The sequence below is a fragment of the Nerophis lumbriciformis genome, linkage group LG36 (genome assembly GCF_033978685.3).
Source record: "Nerophis lumbriciformis linkage group LG36, RoL_Nlum_v2.1, whole genome shotgun sequence".
NCBI lineage: Eukaryota > Metazoa > Chordata > Actinopteri > Syngnathiformes > Syngnathidae > Nerophis > Nerophis lumbriciformis.
In genome coordinates this window covers 7,217,454-7,242,500 of record NC_084583.2, presented here as the reverse complement: position 1 = coordinate 7,242,500, position 25,047 = coordinate 7,217,454, and the positions used below count along the sequence as shown (strand labels likewise).

The 25,047-nt window shown below is 35.9% G+C and overlaps 1 protein-coding gene across 1 annotated transcript in view; it reads right to left on the bottom strand.

Annotated features, from left to right (window-relative positions):
- Nucleotides 1-23,704, bottom strand: part of chic1 (cysteine-rich hydrophobic domain 1) — a 25,766-nt gene extending 2,062 nt beyond the window's left edge. The window contains exons 1-6 of the mRNA XM_061930197.1: nt 23,572-23,704; nt 12,610-12,664; nt 11,772-11,927; nt 11,639-11,695; nt 6,103-6,162; nt 1-924 (exon numbers count right to left, since the gene is read on the bottom strand). The exon at nt 1-924 is cut by the window's left edge and continues 2,062 nt beyond it. Coding sequence (XP_061786181.1) covers nt 874-924; nt 6,103-6,162; nt 11,639-11,695; nt 11,772-11,927; nt 12,610-12,664; nt 23,572-23,696 — 504 coding nt within the window. The 5' untranslated portion in view covers nt 23,697-23,704 and the 3' untranslated portion in view covers nt 1-873. The remainder of the gene's footprint in view (nt 925-6,102; nt 6,163-11,638; nt 11,696-11,771; nt 11,928-12,609; nt 12,665-23,571) is intronic.
- Nucleotides 23,705-25,047: the final 1,343 nt, after the last annotated feature.

Sequence of the window (25,047 nt, the reverse complement as noted above, 5' to 3'; positions counted from 1 at the left end):
TTCTTTTTGCTTCACTAAATAAACGTTTATCACTTCCAACTTAAAAAAAAAAAAACTCATTTGGAATAAGAAACAGTTACAATTAATTCCCACATTTATTAAATGAATGAAAACGTGTGCAAATCTGCAACAAAAGCGCACGATAGTAAACGAGACGGTCGGATCTCTCGGTGAGGTGGCTCGCTGCAGTCAGACACATTTTGAAAATGTCTGCATTATTTATTTATAATAAATAAATCGATCATCGATTATTGACGTTTACTAATCGACTGCATAATGTCCGAATTGCAATGCATCTAAAAATCGATTATTTCCCCCACCACATCTATCTTGGCTGTCTCGGGGAATAATGAATATGATCAAGTTCTGAACAGTATTTCAATGTCAGAGGGGTGAAAATAAATGTCTGCCCTCAAAAGGTTACACCCCTGTAGTTCATCCATTCATATGTTGTGCTAATTCATCCATGTTAGAACATCTCGAATTGTATTTTAAGATGAATACCAAAAAAGCCGCACTTTGGACACCCCTGATTGCTCCGATTTCAAGCGTCTCTTCGACTTGCAAAAAAAGAGGACGAATCCAGCCTAGCGTGGAAGAAATTAACATAAGACGACATCTGACTTGATGCTTCTTTGGGGTAAAAATGCGCTTTCTGGCCTTTCTTCTTCCTCCCATGTTTAACGAAATAAGACGAGTGCAACGAGGAGGGACGGGCGGGTGGGGGACGGGGGGTGGGCGTCTCGTTGGCTGGAGAAAATGTGCAAAATGCGCTCCAAAGCAAAAGTGCCAGTGTTTGGGCCGTGCGGCTGCACGGTGCACAGCTGTTCATTCCGACAAGGCACTGGAGAGGAGAGGACCACGCTGCGGTCCTCAGTCGGGTCTCAATATAGGATATTTAGGTAAGAATTCTATAAGAATCACCTTGAGTGAGCGGAGAAAGAAAAGAAGAAAGCCATTTAGTAAAGGTTGACGTCAGGAGGAGGAGCGATTAGCATACATTAGCTCGCGCCCCTTGTGTTTATTAGCATCAACGTTTTCTTGTTACAGGACGTTATTTTAAATGAAATGTATCTAAAAACACACATTGAGGGGGTTTAAAAGACCATTTTGGACAAAGTGATATCGCCTAACACACATGATGTACCGGTAAGTGTCTATATTAGTTATATTAGCCTACTATCAAAAAAAATGCAAAAGAGCAGATTGTTGCCTTGAAGACACAAACTGCATAAAATAAATGTTTCCCTTCAGATGGAAGCATGTGACTGATCCCAGCCAATCAGTGGACACAGCTAATAATCACACTGGATAAGCCATTAAGTGATATTTGACATTTACTAAAATAACAAAACTGCTGATATTTCATTATTAGAAAATATATAATATTGGGAATAATTCATATAAACATTGATCAAATTAAATGAATTGTTAAAGAGATACATAGTAATAAAACATAATGACAACAATTTGTATTCCTCTCATAATCCAATGCAGGGGTCGGCAACCCAAAATGTTGAAAGAGCCATATTGGAGCAAAAATACAAAAAACAAATATGTCCGGAGCCACAAAAATTAAACGCCTTACACACATGATGTAAGTGTCCATATTAGTTATATTAGCCTACTATCAAAATGACTTTAAAAGTCTTATATAAGTGTTATAATGAAGACAACACGTGATGTAAGTGTCTATATTAGCTATATTAGCCTACTATCAGAATGACTTTAAAGTCTTATATAAGTGTTATAATGAAGACAACACATGATGTAAGTGTCTATATTTGCTGTATTAGCCTACTATCAAAATGACTTTAAAAGTCTTATATAAGTGTTATAATGAAGACAACACATGATGTAAGTGTCTATATTAGCTGTATTAGCCTACTATCAAAATTACTTTAAAAGTTTTATATAAGTGTAGTAATGAAGACAACGCATGATGTGTCTATATTAGTTATATTAGCCTACTATCAAAATGACTTTAAAAGTCTTATATAAGTGTTACAATGAAGACAAAACATTATGTGTCTATATGATCTATATTACCCTACAATCAAAATTACTTTAAAAGTCTTATACAAGTGATATAATGAAAGCAACACATGATGTAAGTATCTATATTAGCTATATTAGCCACTATCAAAATACTTTAAAAGTCTTATACAAGTGTTATAATGAAGACAACACGTGATGTAAGTGTCTATATTAGCTATTCTAGCCAACTATCAAAATGACTTTAAAAGTCTTATACAAGTGATATAATGAAAGCAACACATGATGTAAGTATCTATATTAGCTATATTAGCCACTATCAAAATACTTTAAAAGTCTTATACAAGTGTTATAATGAAGACAACACGTGATGTAAGTGTCTATATTAGCTATTCTAGCCAACTATCAAAATGACTTTAAAGTCTTATATAAGTGTTATAATGAAGACAACACATGATGTAAGTGTCTATATTTGCTGTATTAGCCTACTATCAAAATGACTTTAAAAGTCTTATATAAGTGTTATAATGAAGACAACACATGATGTAAGTGTCTATACTAGCTGTATTAGCCTACTATCAAAATGACTAAAAGTCTTACATAAGTGTTATAATGAAGACAACGCATGACGTAAGTGTCTACCGGTATATTAGCCTACTATCAAAATGACTTTAAAAGTCTTATATAAGTGTTATAATGAAGGCAACACATGATGTAAGTGTCTATATTAGCTGTATTAGCCTACTATCAAAATGACTTTAAAAGTCTTATATAAGTGTTATAATGAAGGCAACACATGATGTAAGTGTCTATATTAGCTGTATTAGCCTACTATCAAAATGACAAAGTCTTACATAAGTGTTATAATGAAGACAACGCATGACGTGAGTGTCTATATTAGCCTACTATCAAAATGACTTTAAAAGTCTTACATAAGTGTTATAATGAAGGCAACACATAATGTGTTTATATTAGCTATATTAGCCTACTATCAAAATGACTTTAAAAGTTTTATATAAATGTTAAACATTGACTGATTGATTGATAATGAAGACAACACATGATGTGTCTATATTAGCCTACTATCAAAATGACTTTAAAAGTCTTACATAAATGTTATAATGAAGGCAACACATGATGTGTTTATATTAGCTATATTAGCCTACTATCAAAATGACTTTAAAAGTCTTATATAAGTGTTATAATGAAGACAACACATGATGTAAGTGTCTATATTAGCTATATTACCCTACTATCAAACTGACTTTGAAGTCTTATATAGGTGTTATAATGAAGACAACACATGATGTAAGTGTCTACATTAGCTGTATTAGCCTACAATCAAAATAACTTTAAAATTCTTATATACGTGCTATAATGAAGGCAACACATGAAGTAAGTGTCTATATTAGTTATATTAGCCTACTATCAAAATGTCTTTAAAAGTCTTATATAATGAAGGCAACACATCATGTAAGTGTCTATGTTAGCTATATTAGCCTACTATCAAAATTACTTTAAAAGTCTTATATAAGTGTTATAATGAAGACGACACATGACGTTAGTGTCTATATTGGCTTACAATCAAAATGACTTTAAAAGTCTTATATAAGTGTTATAATGAAGACAACACATGATGTAAGTGTCTATATTAGCTGTATTAGCCTACTATCAAAATGACTTTAAAAGTCTTATATAAGTGTTATAATGAAGACAACACATGATGTAAGTGTCTATATTAGCTATATTAGCCTACTATCAAAATTACTTTAAAGGTCTTATATAAGTGTTATAATGAAGACAACACATGATGTAAGTGTCTATATTAGTTATATTAGCCTACAATCAAAATGACTTTAAAAATCTTATATAAGTGTTATAATGAAGACAACACATGATGTAAGTGTCTATATTAGCCTACTATCAAAATGACTTTAAAAGTCTTATATAAGTGTTATAATGAAGACAACACATGATGTAAGTGTCTATATTAGCCTACTATCAAAATGACTTTAAAAGTCTTATATAAGTGTTATAATGAAGACAACACATGATGTAAGTGTCTATATTAGCCTACTATCAAAATGACTTTAAAAGTCTTATATAAGTGTGTTTACTACGGTACATTTTTAGTCTACTTAACACCTGCATTATCCTTTCCATCCTTACACTTTCCATCCTTTGTAACTGACCTACTGTGTGGAACAATTTCCCTTGTGGATCATTAAGGTTTGTCTAAGTTATAATGAAGGCAACACATGATGTAAGTGTCTATATTAGCCTACAATCAAAATGACTTTAAAAGTCCTATATAAGTGTTATAATGAAGACAACACATGATGTAAGTGTCTATATTAGCCTACTATCAAAATGATTTTAAAAGTCTTATATTGGTGTTATAATGAAGACAACACATGATGCAAGTGTCTATATTAGCCTTCTATCAAAATGACTATGTGTCACAGGCTCGACAGAAATGTTGAAATGTAATATTTATCCTATTTAATATTATTACAACATTGGAAATCATTAGTAAAATGGAGGGTGAGATAACTCCTGGAAAATACTGTCTTAGAATGTATGTGTGTGTCCGCGGGTTGCCGACCCCTGAATTAATGTAATAGGTTCAAGTCAGTTGTGATAGGCTCCAGCTTATCTCTGTCACTCTTATGAGGATAACCGGTATAGGATATGGATGGATTTATTTAAAAATGTTTAAGTAAACAAATAGATTTTTATCATAACCCATATAATGATTGTATCACATTACATTGTGATGATTTTTCAATTGGGTGACTTCCATGCATCCAACTTTATCATTAGATATGTTTTCATTCTGGTTTAAAAGCACAGTGTCACCTTGGTAAATTGAATACATAATATTGGAGTGTGTATTTTTAATAGCCGTATAAATCCTACTGATCAGGGGTCTCAAACTCAAATGACCTGGGGGCCGCTGGAGGTAAAGTCTGTGTGAGACTGGCCACACCCCAGAATGACATTTGACTAAATTGGCTAACTTCTTATACCAGCACACTGCAAAAACTGAAATCTAAGTAAGATGAAATATCTCAAATAAGGGTGATATTTGCTTATTTTCTGTCTGATAAGATCATTCTTCTCACTAAGCAGATTTTATGTTAGAGTGTTTTACTTGTTTTAAGGGTTTTGGTCCTAAATGATCTCAGTAAGATATTACAGCTTGTTGCTGAGATTTGATGACCTATATTTAGTAAAACATGCTTGAAACTAGAATATCAACTGTTGCAAAGCTGTGTCATCAACACTCACAAGTATAAAACTACTTTTTTAAAAGTAATAATTTCTTATTTCAAGCATGAAAAAAAAAATCATGACTTTGACACAATTGTATCTCATGTTAAAACAGATGACAGCCAAATGGACTTTGCGGTTTTATTTTCAATGAAACAATAGAAAATACGTACTCATATAGTAGTGCAGTTATTAGTGAGAATATACTTATTTTAAGGTATTTTTGGGTTCATTGATGTTAGCTAATTTTACTTGTTTTGGAAAGTCTTGACAAGCCAAATTTTCTTGTTCTATTGGCAGATAATTTTGCTTAGTTCAAATAAAATACCCCTCATTTTTGTATTTTTTTTCTTCTTGTTTTTGAACACTGACTTTTTGCAGTGCAGCCGTGAGCTACAATAGGCCTTAAGTCATTATAAATACCAAATTGAATGTAAAAATGTACATAAACACTTCTGCTTGCTTACAGGAAGTTGTGGTTTGTGTTGCCCAATGTATGTTGGTTGTGCTGTCATTTTTGTGTTTGCACCGTTATTGTAGGTACAGTTCTTTCTAGTGCGATTTAAGTCCATGGTATATTTAACTATTAAGTATGCCCAGGGTGTGCGGGCGGCAATTTCACTGAAATATAAGGTTAAATAGAAGGCCACATGAGTTTGAGACCCTTGATATAGATTGTGAAGAAATCATGCAAATCAATTGTGCTTAAAAATGCTTGCGAGTATAATAAATATTGTTTATGGAAAGAAAAAAGGGCGTTTATAGAATACTCGGTGAATTAGACGAACGCAACGTTCAGGTAGAAAAAGTTATGGAACTGAATGATGTACTTACATATTCCATCATGTTGCTGCTCTCACATTTTCTTTTGCTCAGTTTCCAGTGAAGGCCCAGCTGACGAGAGAGAGGACAGGGTGAATAACGCTATCATCGACAGGTATCAGCAAATCTAACCTAACATTTGTAATGCTACTTCAAAAAATGTAATGCCCAGGTCCGAGAGCATATGTTTATTTTATGTATTCAAAAGCTTACAATTGTCTGTATACACACGTAACTGTAAGCATTTGACAGTAATAATGTTGAAAAGTGTACATCAACTGTTACTATCAAGTGAATTAAAATTGACTTGCAAGACTGTTTCATCTGAGAATTAATTTTTGATGTATTTAATTTTCTGGAGGAGCTTCCAGTTTTGACTTTGTGCATGACAATAGCCAAACAAAATGTTCCGTCTGTCAATCATCACACTGTACCTTCAATCAAAATGATTAAAGAGGAACTGCACTTAAACCGTCTAAATAAACACCAAATTCTAAATTTGTTGATCAATAAAATGTACCCAAAAGTCATTTTTTTATTGTATCTCTTTAAAATATTTTGCAAAAATGAAACTCCTCTGAAAATATGCTTTATAATAGCCACCAACTGGAGGATATGTTTTTTAATTCAGAATACAATTTTTTTTTAAATAGTTACAATATTTTATGGAATAATAAATGAACATCATACGAGGAATGCAAATGATGCATTTGTTTGGAAATGGATGATTGATTTAAACATTCTAGAAAAAGACATGTCATGGAATGATATTTGGACAAATGCCAATAAGCCCCCTAGATGCATTCAGAACAAACATCTTCAATATTGAGTATTTTACACACTCTCAGTTGCTTAAAATGGGTACATGAGATAGCAAGTTATGTATAAAGTGTAAGGCACCTGAAGGAACTTTTATTCATTTACTGTGGGAATGTCAAGAGAATAATAGTTGTGGTCTTGTGAGAATTGCCTTGTTTGTCCATCCTAGGCCACAGACTGAGGCATACCTACACTAAGTTGTTTTACCCCTTAAACGAATAATTATTTAGCCTAAGCCCCGTCTCAGCCACACTAAACCAGCGTTTAAGGTCCCCCTCCTCGGACAAATTTTTACACGGGTAAGTCGGCCGTGTATTTATTGAATCTCCGACTCTTAGCTTTGTATAGACTCATTGATCGTTTACAAAGTGAGTTCGGAGAGGAAGTGACGCCAGAAAGAACGCGCCACAGCCAGATTCATAATAAAGCGGTTTCGTAACTCGGAGGTAAACACTGGAAATATGAAGGCGAGTCATCCAGAAATGCCCGTGTTTCTCCTTCTTCTACATGTACAGACGCTTGTGGAAATCACACATGAATACCTTTAAGTGAAAGCCATTGCAGCTATTTGGATACAACACTTCTCAGATGGCAAGAGAACTTTCCAATGTCTGGCCGGGTCAGCTGTGTTTCTACTTAGCGAAAAACTTTGTCCATTTGTCGAAGGAGAGACAACGAGAATGCGAGCTCCCGTGGATGTGATAAAAAAGGTAGAGTGTGCTTTGTAAAACCTGGCCATCGAGGAAAAGGGTGAATGCATTTGGACTGGCAAAGCAGACTGTATCAGTTATTGTCGGCCATGTATGTCGCTGACTCGACTTCTAGGTCCAGAGTATATAAAGTCACCAAAAAGGAATGGACAATGAAGGTGAAGGCAAAAGAGTGAGGAGTGTCCTGACCAGATATCTAGATCCCTAGATTGATTGACGTAAAATGTTCTTTGTCACATTGTTTACGTGTCTAATAAAGATTTGATTGATTTATGATGATTCAGGTGTGATTCACTACAATAGGGCCCCACAGCACACTGGATTCCAGTTCATTGAAATACCACAACACTGGATATTGTTCAGATAAGTTACATTTAAGAACTTGCACACAAAGCAACACTGGAGGTGACGATGACGCGCGCATGCGTATTAGGTCGCGTTGCGCCGGCGGACGGAGGGGCCGGGGGGGTTTTAAACGGTGGCATTGTTGTGTGTGGAAACGGATAAGGTTAGGTGTGATTTACCCTGGATAACCTTATCCGGCTTAGTGTAAATGGGGCCTGAAATAAAGGAGTCGTGCATTAAACAAGCTCAGCGACCTCATTAACATGACACGGATTCACAGTTAAGGACTATACGCCTATTGTGACCAAAGAATGGCAGAGTTTGAGCCCCCATAGTCGCTTCGTATTGCCGTCCAGTGTAGTGTCCACTATGGAGGCAGCGCTTTTCTCGCTTTCGGACCTTACAAGACCTCTTGCATCCAGTTTGAAAGCCAGAGCCGAAGAAAAGAAACACACAGACAGACGTAGCAATTTACGAGGAATGCAACACTCTTAAAGGGGGACTGCACTTTTTTATTTTGCCTTTCGTTCACAATCATTATGAGAGACATGACGACGGATGGATTTTCTTTGTAATGCATTCTAAATATTAAATCAATGCAAAGAAAAGTCTGCTTACAACCAATGAGAGGTCCTCTATTCCGTCCATAAAACCCAATAAAAAATAACATCCAAAAACCGCCAACAATACTCCATTTATTATTATTATTCTTCGGTCCATGGTCAACAAAATAAACAAACAGTTGTACATTCATAGATTGAAAAAGAAAATGTTGCAGACCGAAAGGGTTTAGGCTAAAGTTGAACACTTATTGCGCCTAACCCTATAAACAATGTCAAGTACAAGATGAACTTCCGGAAATTATGAAATGTCATTTGTACAACATATTATAAATATACATTATACACAACATAAACACAGTTAAATTATATACACTGTAAAGGCATGTGAAATATCCTTGTACACGTGTTAAACCTTTGCACTAATTATATACTATATACAAACAATTATACTTCCATTATTATTTGTATCTCACATTTAGTTTTTAATTAACATTGATCATAGTATTAACTACAGTGTTGATTCAAGAGTGATATATTTTTTTCAAGACATTGGTCTTAAAGTGTTTTTTAAATGTGTGAATGGAATTTACATTTGGTGACTTGAATATCAACAAGTATTAGTGGTATTGTTATTATAAGTGCTAACGCAGACAAACTATAGCGGCGCCGTGATCACGAGCTTGTATGCCAAAGTTGACATGATCAGCCGCTTCCTCACTCGTCAAACTTTATTGTAGATCATAAATCATGCCTGTTACCTGGATAGTAGAAGGACGAGGATGTATGCCAACAAGTTGGAACACTTTGACAGCCATTTTAGACCCGGAAATGGCATGAACGACACGAAAAGACGCTTGGTTCCACCCCCCTTTTCTTTGTGAAGATTGTGAGACATTCTTCACCTAAATGGGAATATATGAACATCATAGCAGTCGGCATCCTGAAGACAGCAGACCTTGGACAAGTAAGTGATGTTTTATTATGTTTGTTGGCTCTCATGAAGTCTGCAGTGAGTAATAATCAGTGACGAGGTTGGAAACAGAGCAAACATGATGCGTTTTTTTAAATTATGCTTGCAATGAGCAAAATACGTAAATATAAAATGTTATCATAAATGTAACTACCGTATAAGACGCTACGGAGTATAAGTCGCACCGGCCGAAAATGCATAATAAAGAAGGAAAAAAACATACAAGTCGCACTGGAGTATAAGTCGCATTTTTGGGGGAAATGTATTTAATAAAACCCAACACCAAGAATTAACATTCGAAAGGCAATTTAAAATACATAAAGAATAGTGAACAACAGGCTGAATAAGCGTACGTTATATGAGGCATAAATAACCAACTGAGAACGTGCCTGGTATGTTAACGTAACATATTATGGTAAGAGTCATTCAAATAACTATAACATATAGAACATGCTATACGTTTACCAAACAATCTGTCACTCCTAATCCCTAAATCCCATGAAATCTTATACGTCTAGTCTCTTACGTGAATGAGCTAAATAATATTATTTGATATTTTATGGTAATGTGTTAATAATTTCACACATAAGTCGCTCCTGAGTATAAGTCGCACCCCCGGCCAAACTATGAAAAAAACTGCGATTTATAGTCCGAAAAATACGGTAATGTACCGTATTTTTCGGACTATAAGTCAAGGTTGTTTTCATAGTTTGGCCGTGGGTGCGACGTATACTCCGGAGTGACTTATGTGTGAAATGATTAACATATTACCGTAAAATATCAAATAATATTATTTATCTCATTCGCGTGAGCGACGAAGAAAATGTCCGCAATCGTCACACACACGTCAGCAATCGTCACTCACACACCAACCAATAAGAATTCGGCGGGGGCGGGTCATGGCAGAAGTGCATTGTGGGTTTTGGAATGCTAACTGCTATATGCTATACGCTACTGCCGGAGCTATTAAAATAGATCACAACAACATTATAAAAACTGAGAAGGACTGAACTAAAATGGCACCGAAAAGGAAATCATATACGGCAGATTACAAGATGGACGTAGTGAAATATGCACCAGAAAACGGCGATCGAGCAGCAGAAAGAATGGACGCTAGCGGCGCATACCAGGAGCGACACCGAGGAGGAAGCTTTCATGGGATTTAGCGATCGGGAGTGACAGATTGTTTGGTAAACGTATAGCATGTTCTATATGTTATAGTTATTTGAATGACTCTTACCATAATATGTTACGTTAACATACCAGGCACATTCTCAGTTGGTTATTTATGCCTCATATAACGTACACTTATTCAGCCTGTTGTTCGCTATTCTTTATTTATTTTAAATTACCTTTCTAATGTCTATTCGTGGTGTTGGATTTTATCAAATAAATTTCCCCCAAAAAATGCGACTTATACTCCAGTGCGACGAATATATGTTTTTTTTTCTTCTTTATTGTGCATTTTCGGCCGGTGCGACGTATACTCCGGAGCGACTTATAGTCCGAAAAATACGGTACTTACATCATGTATATAAACCTTAATGGAGGTGTTTGGATGTTTTTTAAGGGCTTTATATGGAGAATAGAGCGACTCAGAACGCATTCAGTAATACATTTGTCATCACGTCTTTTATGATGATTGTGAATGATAGGCGATATTCCAAAAAAAAAGGTGCAGTGCCCCTTTAAAGTTCATTTTCATTCATGGTTTGATGGAGTGACGTGTTGACGATCGGCCGAGTCCTACAATTTTGTAACATTTTTTAATACCTCTGGATGTTTTTAATGCCATTTTAGGCCTTAGATTTGGGAAAAAAGCTATTTAATGACTCCTAATGCTTTTTAGTACCACACGGAAACCCAGAATAAGGAAATCGCACACACACACGCACACGCACACACCCAGGAGGGGCTGTCTGGCATGGCTGAGGTCAAACTGTGGCCAGACAGCCTGAAGAGGTCCTTTTTAACAAGCTGTGAGACAAAACCGCATTCTGACTGCTGACCTCAGCCCGTGAACTCGTGTCGCAGTTCTTGATGGTTTACCGAACAGATTAACACCCATTAGCCCACACTCTTTCACACACACACACACACACGCACACACAGACAGGTGCAAAGGCGTGGTGGTCTTTTACCTTGTGGTACAATCTGTTATTCTCCCACTCTAGAAGCTTGTGGATGGAGCGTCTAGTCTGTGAGAAGAGAGGAACACGGGCAGTGAGCGCAGCGAGAGTTTTTTTTTTTTTTCTTGCCCCGACACCTCCTTACCCGCTTATTGAGGCAGATGACGGGCCACAGGCTGCAGCCGGCCGTGCAGCAGCAGCACAGGCAGCCGCACAGGAGCCACTTGACGTTCACGGGCAGGTTCTTCTTCAGGCAGGCGTTGACGCGGCCCACGCTGGTGCGGAACTCCTCCGGCGCCACCTGGAAGAATCATTCGGATGCGGGAGTTGCTTTTGTACTTCAGCAGATATTCAGGCCCTTAAGCAGCGCGCCTGTAGCGGCGGCGGTGAAAGCCAGCTGAATAGATGCTCATTCCTGGCCCGAGTCTGTACGCCATAAAACGGGGGTCGTAATCTTTTATGACAGGATGCAAAGGTCTCTTTGCAAACAAGCCAAAGAGCTGGGAATAAAGCCCAGCAGGGCCTGATCTGCACCCTTCAATCATCATAATTGTGACCTCATCCATCACATGTCACCCTGGGTCACAATACTGGAGGTGCTGTTTATTGCCCCGCACTTCCCTCAGCCCGCTCTTGCCCCTGCAGCCCTTTTTGTGTGTTGTGTTCCTGCGTCTGACCCAGGAAGCCGGCCTTTTTTGTCCCAGGCATTACTTTATCACCCGCAGTCGGACCGCAACCGGCCCAGCCCCACAGACGGCTTACTCATTGACAGAAGGGGTGCGTGGCGGAGCATTGACTCGCCACTTGGCCAGCCCAAACCGCTCGGGGAGATTTGAATGGGCCGCTCTGGGGAAGTAGTTAAAGGGCCCCGGCGAGACAAAAGAATCACTGTGGCTTTAATTGTCCGATTCCTCTCCGTTGGAAGTGTGCAGACGTGGAGAAGTGCAAGAAAGAAAGCTGCAAATATGTAAAGGATCTTGTACCTTTCCCGTGAGAACCGAGGGGAACTCGGTGTCAAATCTGTTGCTCAGCCCAAACCTGGAGACACACAAAAACAAAACATGAATAAAATAGTCCAAAATGAAGAACGGTGTCTTAGAGGACAATCATGTCTGCTTCTGTAATAACATTCCCCACATTAGGTACAGCAAGACAACAAAGGGTCACTTTTGATTGACCAAATTAATTATATTGCATGCATTTACATTGTCTGACTGTACCATCAAACACAACACATTAGATTGTCTCATGTAAAACATTGGGATAAATGATATTCATGAAAATAAAGCAGCAACTAGTGTGGAAATTCCACAAAAACATTTACTGTAAATATAAAAAATATATATTTTGATTGATATTTAAAGGGGAACATTATCACCAGACCTATGTAAGCGTCAATATATACCTTGATGTTGCAGAAAAAAGACCATATACTTTTTTAACCGATTTCCGAACTCTAAATGGGTGAATTTTGGCGAATTAAACGCCTTTCTATTATTCGCTCTCGGAGCGTGACGTCACATCGGGAAGCAATCCGCCATTTTCTCAAACACATTACAAACACTGAGTCAAATCAGCTCTGTTATTTTCCGTTTTTTCGACTGTTTTCCGTACCTTGGAGACATCATGCCTCGTCGGTGTGTTGTCGGAGGGTGTAACAACACGAACAGGGACGGATTCAAGTTGCACCAGTGGCCCAAAGATGCGAAAGTGGCAAGAAATTGGACGTTTGTTCCGCACACTTTACCGACGAAAGCTATGCTACGACAGAGATGGCATAGAAGAATATCGACCCTAGCTTCCCTGGCCTGCTGACATCAACTCCAAAACTGGACGGATCAGCTTTCAGGAAAAGAGAGCGGATGAGGGTATGTCTACAGAATATATTAATTGATGAAAACTGGGCTGTCTGCACTCTCAAAGTGCATGTTGTTGCCAAATGTATTTCATATGCTGTAAACCTAGTTCATAGTTGTTAGTTTCCTTTAATGCCAAACAAACACATACCAATCGTTGGTTAGAAGGCGATCGCCGAATTCGTCCTCGCTTTCTCCCGTGTCGCTGGCTGTCGTGTTGTTATCGTCGGTTTCGCTTGCATATGGTTCAAACCGATATGGCTCAATAGCTTCAGTTTCTTCCTAAATTTCGTTTTCGCTACCTGCCTCCACACTACAACCATCCGTTTCAATACATGCGTAATCTGTTGAATTGCTTAAGCCGCTGAAATCCGAGTCTGAATCCGAGCTAATGTCGCTATACCTTGCTGTTCTATCCGCCATGTTTGTTTGTATTGGCATCACTGTGTGACGTCACAGGAAAATGGACGGGTGTATATAACGATGGTTAAAATCAGGCACTTTGAAGCTTTTTTTAGGGATATTGCGTGATGGGTAAAATTTTGAAAAAAAAAACTTCGAAAAATAAAATAAGCCACTGGGAACTGATTTTTAATGGTTTTAACCCTTCTGAAATTGTGATAATGTTCCCCTTTAAATTGTCCGACTGTACCATCAAACACAACACATTAGATTGTCTCATGTAAAACATTGGGATAAATGATATTCATGAAAATAAAGCAGCAACTGGTGTGGAAATTCCACAAAAATGATCAGCAACATTTACTGTAAATACAAAAAATGTATATTTTGATTGATATTTAAGAAACGTTTTACCTCTTTTTGTCTTTGACGAGGACTGTCCAAACACATTACGCTTAATTTCACACTGTATAGGATTTAGGGATCGACCGATTATCAGCGCAGATATTTGTCATTTTGAAATATATCGGCATCAGACTTTTTAATGTTTTTATTGGTATCGGCATTGTTTTTTTTAATATGGATAATGAATAGTAATATTCCACTTCTACTAGCATTATTGCTATCATTTCATGATAGCATCTGAGCCAAAACTGACCCGTTTTGAATGGTCCGTGGGATTAAAAGAGGGCAGGCGCGCCTGTCTGCAGCATTGTCCAGGCCCCGGCGCCATCTCTTTGGTTACACAAACCGCTCACTGGTAAGAGGCGGAGCCAATCAGAAGACGAGGTATTTTACGTTGTTTACGCAAACCAGTAAGAAGCCAGTAAGAAGCCGGGGTCTCAGGCAACGTCAAATTCAATGGCGCAGAAAGTGTATGGATGTGTTGAAGCTACGTAGAATCAGAAGTCTCTTACCAAATTGTACTAAACATCCCAGTCCTCTCCATGTCACTTCCAGTAACGTTACTATGAGCAGAATACTGTAAAAAAAAAAAACTTAACATAAGCTCGTAGTACCTTATAGGGTTGACTCGATACCAAAATGTATTTCGATACTTTTCTAAATAAAAGTGGACCACAAAAAAATTTAATTATTGGCGTTATTTTAACAAAAAACCTTAGGGTACATTAAACATATGTTTATTATTGCAATGGAAGAACAATTTAGTCCTTAAATAAAATAGTGAACATACTAGACAACTTGTCTCTTAGTAGTAAGTACCATATTTTTCGGAGTATAAGTCGCACCGGAGTATAAGTCGCACCTGCCGAAAATGCATAATAAAGAAGGAAAAAAACATATATAAGTCGCACTGGAGCCCGGCCAAACTATGAAAAAAAACTGCGACTTATAGTCCGAAAAATACGGTAAACAATTAGTCTGCTGACGTATGCAGTAACATATTGTTTCATTTATCATTCTGTTATTTTGTCAACATTATAAAGAACAAGCTTTAAAAATGGATTATTAATCCACTTGTTCATTTACTGTTAATATCTGCTTATTTTCTGTTTTAACATGTTCTATCTACACTTCTGTTAAAATGTAATAATCACTTATTCTTCTCTTCTTTGATACTTTACATTAGTTTTGGATGATACCACACATTTAGGTATCCATCCGATACCAGGTCGTTACTGGATCATACGTTGGTCATAATTAGGGATGTCCGATAATGGCTTTTTTGCCGATATCCGATATTCCGATATTGTCCAACTCTTAATTACCGATACCGATATCAACCGATACCGATATATACAGTCGTGGAATTAACACATTATGCCTAAATTGGACAACCAGGTATGGTGAAGATAAGGTCCTTTTTAAATAAATAAATAAAATAAAATAAGATAAATAAATTAAAAACATTTTCTTGAATAAAAAAGAAAGCAAAACAATATAAAAACAGTTACATAGAAACTAGTAATTAATGAAAATTAGTAAAATGAACTGTTAAAGGTTAGTACTATTAGTGGACCAGCAGCACACACAATCATGTGTGCTTACGAACTGTATCCCTTGCAGACTGTATTGATATATATTGATATATAATGTAGGAACCAGAATATTAATAACAGAAAGAAACAACCCTTTTGTGTGAATAAGTGTAAATAGGGGAGGGAGGTTTTTTGAGTTGGTGCACTAATTGTAAGTGTATCTTGTGTTTTTTATGTTGATTTAAAAAAAAACAACAAAAAAAAAAACGATACCGATATTTTCCGATATTACATTTTAAAGCATTCATCAGCCGATATTATCGGACATCTCTAGTCATAATTTACGTCCTCATGTGTCCAGGGACGTATTTCCTGAATTTATGAATATAATATGAATGTAATTTTTATGACGATAAAAAATATTTATGTAATCATAGTAGTACCGACTAGATACGCTATTGTACTTGGTATCATTACAGTGGATGTCAGGTGTAGATCCACCCATGGCGTTTGTTTACATTGTGACGCCGGTGAGCTATTGCAGTGTTTTTCAACCTTTTTTGAGCCAAGGCACATTTTTTGCATGGAAAAAATGCGGAGGCACTCCACTAGCAGAAATCATTAAAAAAGCGAAACTCAGTTGACAGTAAAAAGTCGTTGTTGCAATTGTTGGATATGACTTTAAAGCATAACCAAGCATGCATCACTATAGCTCTTGTCTCAAAGAGTCACATCACACCCTGACTTATTTGGACTTTTTTGCTGTTTTCCTGTGTGAAGTGTTTTACTTCTTGTCTTGCGCTCCTATTTTGGTGGCTTTTTCTCTTTTTTTTGGTATTTTCCTGTAGCAGTCTCATGTCTTCCTTTGAGCGATATTTCCCGCATCTACTTTGTTTTAGCAATCAAGAATATTTCAGTTGTTTTTGTCCTTCTTTGTGGGGACATTGTTGATTGTCATGTCATGTTCGGATGTACTTTGTGGACGCCGTCTTTGCTCCACAGTAAGTCTTTGCTGTCGTCCAGCATTCTGTTTTTGTTGACTTTGTAGCCAGTTCAGTTTTAGTTTCGTTCTGCATAGCCTTCCCTAAACTTCAATGTATTTTCTTGGGGGCACTCACCTTTTGTTTATGTTTGGTTTAAGCATTAGACACCTTTTACCTGCACTCTGCCTCCCGCTGTTTCCCACATCTACAAAGCATTTAGCTACCTGTTGCCACCTACTGATATGGAAGAGTATTACACGGTTACTCTGCTGAGCTCTAGACAGCACCGACACTCAACAACAACACATCATTTGCAGACTATAATTACTGCTTTGCAAAAAATATTTTTAACCCAAATAAGTGAAATAACATAATCTCCCACGGGACACCAGACTGTATCTCACGGCACACTAGTGTGCCGCGGCACAGTGGTTGAAAAACACTGAGCTATTGTATCCTCCTACGGTGTGTAGTGAAGCATGTTTAGTTATTCCTCGTCCTGCAGGGATGATACTTGTAAGAAACATACTTTTATTTGTCGCCATGGAGGCCAGGATTAGTGATTGAGAAGTAGCTAAAACACTGCCGATTGCGGATGGACTTTAGCCGCTAACTAGCTCGCTAAGTTTTAAAGCACCTCTTCCTGAGGACGCTTCAGTGTTATAACTTCACCTTTATCGTCAGTTTTTAAGCCAAAATGTGTCTGTTCTCCCTTTTCTGTTTACACACTGTGTCTGCTTGTAAGTACTCTGTGTGTGGACGCTGCCGAACATGCTCCTCTGCTCGTAAAACCAGCAATGTCACGAGGTGACGACGACGCGTCGTTATGCCTGTAAAAAAAAAATATGGCGAACCGGTACTTTTCAAACAGAGTATAGTACTGTTTTTGATTCATTAGTACCGCAATACTATACTATACAATCCTGGTACCTTACGACGTGTCTGTGAATCACTTGAAACAAAGCTGCTGACATGATTGATATCCAAACAGCCCGTTAGAGTAGATTCTTGTTGGTATGATTGAGAGAAAGATTAAATAAGTCAAACGAGTTTCATTGCAGGGACACAGGAAGAAAATAAAGAATGGCCACAAAAGAAGCTGCAGAACAGCAAAGCAGTGCTGCTGCAGTATTTACGTGTGTGTAGGTTGCCTGACAATGCAAAATAATACAAAATGTTTGATTGCTAACATCATGCCTTGATAAATATGTTAATAATTTACCTACATTTTACCTAAATGTTGCTTTTGATGATCCGTACATTACGTTTTCTACTTTATATCGTCTTAATAACTTTTTCCATTTTGAAATGAAGTGTAATATTGCTATATATATTGTAATATCAGCCTGATAACAGTCTGTCAGTGTCAACACTTGGAATCGTTTCATCAATCACAGTGGATGTTATAAAAGAATACAAATTATTTCAGGGAGCTATTCATTTATACAGATTCCTATTCACCTTTATGAAGAGATGCTACTGTGCTAAGGGACTCGCTGCACTTTTCGTCTTTGTTTGTGTTTATTTACTTGTGTTTTAAATAAACATGCTTCATGCATTTAAATAAAGTCATGGAGTTTGTGATAGTATTATTCTCAATTTTGACCCAAGTATGTCTGCAAATCAGTGTGACTCCGTCATAAAAATGTTAAAAAATAAGTCATATAATTGTTTTTTTCATTGCTTAAATCTTTAAATCAACATTAGATCTGTCAACATTAAGTTTTACTATTACATTTTTTTTTATGTTTTATGCCCTTTTTGTTTAAGAACACCCTGTATTTTTATGGCAGAAACACAAAATATGCAGCATTTTGTGGAGTAATTGGATTCATAATAACATTAATTTTGATTTACCGTATTTTTCGGACTATAAGTCGCAGTTTTTTTTCATAGTTTGGCCGGGCTCCAGTGCGACTTATGTATGTTTTTTTCCTTCTTTATTATGCATTTTCGGCAGGTGCGACTTATTCTCCGGTGCGACTTATACTCCGAAAAATACGGAAATATTATTTTTTTAACAATGACAGTTTTTAAAAATTACATAAAAATATTTGGGTTCTAAAATGGCCCCACTCATCAGTGTTGAAATAGAGTGACACATTGTTTATTCTTTTATATTCAACTTCAGATCCAACAGTCAATTATAATTGTTTTTGTTTGTTTGATGCCCTTTTTGTCCTAAAAAAAATACACAAAATACGCAGTATTTTACTCAAAAATATTTCTAAGTGGAATATTTGATATGAGGTGATTGGAGCCTTGTCTAGGTAAATAATTCACAACATTGATTTGTATACATTATTATTTTTGAGGAATGACAGTTTTACAGAAAAAAAACCTACTTTGTGTTATAAGTCAACATTTAAAATGTTTCACCTTACATGTCACCTGTTTGCTCTTTTAGTCCACTGTTTTATGTTGGGGGTTTTTATTGTATTTTTAGAATGTACCGTTAAAAAATTAGCTGCGGACAACTAATTAATATCGACTCCAAATGTCGGTTATTTTGATTGATTGATTGAAACTTTTATTAGTAGATTGCACAGTACAGTACATATTCCGTACAATTGACCACTAAATGGTGACACCCGAATAAGTTTTTCAACTTGTTTAAGTCGGGATCTACGTTAATCAATTCATGGTAGTTGGCCTCTTTCACCACTAATAATCAGTATCGGCCCTGAAAATACCTTATCGGTTGCTCTCGATAAGCTATGTTTAATACAGATAATAGAAACAGCCTACATATTTGTCTTTGTGTCAACTTTCTACTTCATAACAATTCATTATTTACATTTTCAGTGTTGCCTTATTCCTCGGTTGTGACGCTTAAGTGTGGGTCGTGTTTTAATTGGATTTCAAAACATGCAACGGGACAATAAAAAGAATATTGGTATTATGTATATGTTAAAGCTTGGCGATACATCGAGTTTGTAAAATATATCGAAATATTTTTAAACAATTAATTAAGAAAATATCGTAATATCGATATAATTTATTTCGTGTTAAAATGACCAAACGCCGCTTATTTGTTGTGTTCCTTGTTCTGCCCCACTCCCCCTCCATGGGCTAATAAAACTCTCCCGTTCCTCCTTCCAAGAACATTGTATAAGAACATCCAGGATTGGTTGGTTGTTTACTATGATGAGTCACGATTGGTTAGGGACAGGCCAATCAGAGGCAAGGAAGGGAAATTACAAAGTGTCTGCCTGCAAATGTTTTGGATTTTTATCTGAGTTTGATACATTTAGTATTATTTGCACAGCTCTGTTATTTATTTTACGTACAAATAATACTTTTCTATTTTATTTATGTTATGTAATTGTGTACTACTTAAACAATTTATTGTCTGTGCTGTTAATACCCATCTTGACTAACTTGGTTAATAAAAGTGTCCCTGACTGTTTACAGTGCAGTTGTCATTCACTTCAATTTCACGGAATATCGTTCAAAAATGAATATCTTTTTATGTATACTTTCATCAAAAAATATATCGAGATATATATCGAATATCGAGTTTAAGTAAAAATATATCGAGATATACATTTCCGTCCATTTCGCCCAGCTCTAGTGACAGTTATACTGTCATACCATACACAAACACCTGATTCTGGTAAAACAAAAAAAATATTGCATGTTTGCTTTTGGAGTTATGTTTGAATACATTGTTATATAACTTTTATATTTAGTATGATAGTAATATTGTCATATTGAGTAAAAACAACAACACATTTTTGTCTTTGCAAACCTTACAAAAGATAATTGTTCTAGTAAAACTCACAAAGATACATTATTCCAGGCATTATTAGACATTTTGCATGTTTGGTTTAGGATTTATGTTTGAATACATTTGTATTGCTTTTGCGCATTATCTCAGGATTCTAAGAACATTACTGTCATATTGAGTAAAAAACTAATTGTGTTTGGAAACCTTACAAACGCATATGTTTCTAGTAAAACTCACAAAGATACATTATTTCAGGCATTATTAGACATTTTGCATGTTTGGTTTAGGAGTTATGTCTGAATACATTTGTATTGCTTTTTTCGCATTATCTCAGAATTCGAAGAAGATTACTGTCTTATTGAGTAAAAAACTAATTTTTGCGTTTGGAAACCTTACAAACAAATATGTTTCTAGTAAAACTCACAAAGACACATTATTCCACGCATTGTTAGCCATTTTGCATGTTTGGTTTAGGAGTTATGTCTGAATACATTTTTATTGCTTTTTTCGCATTATCTCAGGATTCTAAGAACATTACTGTCTTATTGAGTAAAAAACTAATTTTTGTGTTTGGAAACCTTACAAACAAATATGTTCTAGTAAAACTCACAAAGATACATCACTGCAGGCATTATTAGCCCTTTTGCTTGTATGGTTTAGGAGTTATGTTTAGTATGACAGATATACTGTCATATTGAGTAAAAAACTATTTTTTGTCTTTGGAAACCTTATAAAAGATTTTTTTTCTAGTAAAACACACAAATATACATTATTTCAGGCATTATTAGCCATTTTGCCGGTTTGGTTTAGGAGTTATGTTTGAATACATTTGTATTGCTTTTTTCACATTATTTCAGGATTCTAAGAACATTACTGTCATATTGAGTAAAAAAACTAATTTTTGTCTTTGCAAACCTTACAAAAGATCATTTTTCTAGTAAAACTCACAAAGATACATTATTCCAGGCATTATTAGCCAGTTTGCATGTTTGGTTTAGGAGTTATGTTTGAATACATTTTTATTGCTTTTTTCGCATTATCTCAGGATTCTAAGAACATTACTGTCACATTGAGTAAAAAACTAATTGTGTTTGGAAACCTTACAAACGCATATGTTTCTAGTAAAACTCACAAAGATACATTATTCCAGGCATTATTAGCCATTTTGCATGTTTGGTTTAGGAGTTATGTTTGAATACATTTGTATTGCTTTTTTCGCATTATCTCAGGATTATAATAACATTACTGTCATATTGAGTAAAAAACAAATGTTTGTCTTTGGAAAACTTACAAACACATGTTTCTAGTAAAACTCACAAAGATACATTATTTCAAGAATTATTAGCCATTTTGCATGTTTGGTTTAGGAGTTATGTTTAGTATGACAGTTACACTGCCATATTGAGTAAAAAAATATATTATTTTGTCTTTGCAAACCTTACAAAAGATAATTGTTCTAGTAAAACTCACAAAGATACATTACTCCAGGCATTATTAGACATTTTGCATGTTTGGTTTAGGAGTTATGTTTGAATACGTTGTTATTGCTTTTTTCGCATTATCTCAGGATTCTAATAACATTACTGTCATATTGAGTAAAAAAACAAATGTTTGTCTTTGGAAAACTTACAAACACATGTTTCTAGTAAAACTCACAAAGATACATTATTTCAGGTATTATTAGCCATTTTGCATGTTCGGTTTAGGAGTTGTGTTTAGTTTGACAGTTACACTGCCATATTGAGTAAAAATATATATTATTTTGTCTTTGCAAACCTCACAAAGATACATTATTCCAGGCTTTATTAGACATTTTGCATGTTTGGTTTAAGAGTTATGCCTGAATACATTTTTATTGCTTTTTTCGCATTATCTCAGGATTATTCTAAGAACATTAGATAGATAGATAGATAGATAGATAGATAGATAGATAGATAGATAGATAGATAGATAGTACTTTATTGGTTTAAGAGTTATGCCTGAATACATTTGTATTGCTTTTTTCGCATTATCTCAGGATTATTCTAAGAACATTAGATAGATAGATAGATAGATAGATAGATAGATAGATAGATAGATAGATAGATAGTACTTTATTGATTCCTTCAGGAGAGTTCCCTCAGGAAAATTTAAATTCCAGCATCAGTGTACAAAATTGTAAAAAGTAAAAAGTAAATAATGGGGGTATAAATGAAAACAAAATAGAAAAAAACATTACTGTCATATTGAGTAAAAAAACACATTTTTGTATTTGCAAACCTTACAAAAGATAACTGTTCTAGTAAAACTCACAAAGATACATTATTTCAGGCATTATTAGACATTTTGCATGTTTAGTTTAAGAGTTATGTTTAGCATGACAGTAATACTTTCATATTGAGTAAAAAAAAACATTTTTTTTGTCTTTGCAAACCTTACAAAAGATACTTTTTCTAGTAAAACTCAAAAAGATACATTATTCCAAGCATTATTAGACATTTTGCGTGTTTGGTTTAGGAGTTACGTTTAAATATTCAGATTGTATTGTATATACACTATATGAACAATAGAATCTGAACATTGCCTTAAGTGTTTTATCAAGTGTGTTTACATTTTGAAGTGCCACTTTGATATATATATATATATATATATATATATATATATATATATATATATATATATATATATATATATATATATATATATATATATATACGTGTGTAAACGCTCTCTTGTGTTTACATGTGTTGTTGATGACGCGTTTGGGCCGCGTTGCTCACGCCGCATCTCAACTTGTTCACTATTATTCACAGCTAGAAGAAAGATAGCACAAAGTGTACCACGGACACACAAAGTTCAGCCGACGTGACTTTAATGTGGTGAAAAGACGGCAAGTGACAACGCGCTTATCTCTGGTGCTTTTTGGTTGTTTTTTTTATCGGTCGCGTCAGTTATCTCGTTAGCATGCTAGCAGGCTAAATGACGGCAGACAACCACAACAAACGACGACGTGACGGCGTGACGCACGCCTAAAAGCCGCGCGGCGCACACTCACACTGTGATGTGACCGGCCCCACGCATCACCACAGGCTCCGGGTAGTATCTGGACAAGTGCTCTTCGATCACTACGCGCTCGTCGTCGTCGTCTTCTAACTCATAAATGGTATCAAAGTCCGCCATGTTGGTTGCGCTCGTGACGTCAGTCGCGGGGCCGCGCACGCCAAATAAGGGAGCGAGCACGCAGAGGTCAAGCCAGGGGAAACTAAAGTTAAGATCATTAAAAAAAAAAAAGTCCACAATAAGGAGTTTAGACTCATTCATTGACTTTATTCAATAATTGTGAGTAATACTTTATTTTAAAAATAACCTAAAAACCTAACAAAAAGATGGGACTTTAGAGCAGGCATGGGCAATTATTTTGACTCGGGGGGGCCAAATTTAGAGAACAAAATGTGTCTGGGGGCCAGTATATCTATATATCTATGTACACACACACACACACACACACACACATATACATATTAGCAGGGGCGCCAAAAAGGGGGGGTAAAGGAGACGGATTCTAGGGGCCCATGATGGAGGGGGGCCCAGAGAGGCCCCTAATGATGATGAAATTATAATACAGAAAAAATAATGACACTGTGTTGGGGGCCCTGTAAAGATTCTTTTCATGGGGCCCAAAATCCCTAGCGGCGCCCCTGCATATTAGGGCTGCAACAACTAATCGATTAAATCGATTAAAATCGATTATAAAAATAGTTGGCGATTAATTTAGTCATCAATTTGTTGGATCCATGCTATGCGCAGAGGCTTTTTTTATTTTATTTTAAAAAATTTTTAAATGTATTTTTTTTTTTTTTAAATAAACCTTTATTTATAAACTGCAACATGTACAAACAGCTGAGAAACAGTAATCAAAATAAGTATGGTGCCAGTATGCTGGGTTTTTTTTTCAATAAAATACTGGAAAGGATATAAAGGTAGTTTGTCTCTTTTATCCAATTATTAATCGAAGTAATAATCGACAGATTAATCGATTATCAAATTAATCGTTAGTTGCAGCCCTAATATATATATACATATATATATTAAGTTAAAGTACCAATGATTGTCACACACACACTAGGTGTGGTGAAATGTGTCCTCTGCATTTAACCCATCCCCTTGTTCACCCCCTGGGAGGTGAGGGGAGCAGTGAGCAGCAATGGTGTCCACGCCTGGGAATCATTTTTGGTGATTTAACCCCCCAATTCCAACTCTTGATGCTGAGTGCCAAGCAGGGAGGTGATGGCTCCCATTTTTATAGTCTTTGGTATGACTCGGCCGGGGTTTCAACTCACAACCTACTGAGTAGGTGGAGGTTTTTTTTTCCACCCTTCGTGTACATATTTCACTGTGTTTGTTGCAGTTTTGTTGCGTTTCGCTTGATTGTAAAATAGAGGGGGGTGTGACGTTCATATGTTGTCAATATTCAGTGTTTTATCCTTCGTAGTTAATATTGTAAATCCCACATTCTTTATTTTCATGTACA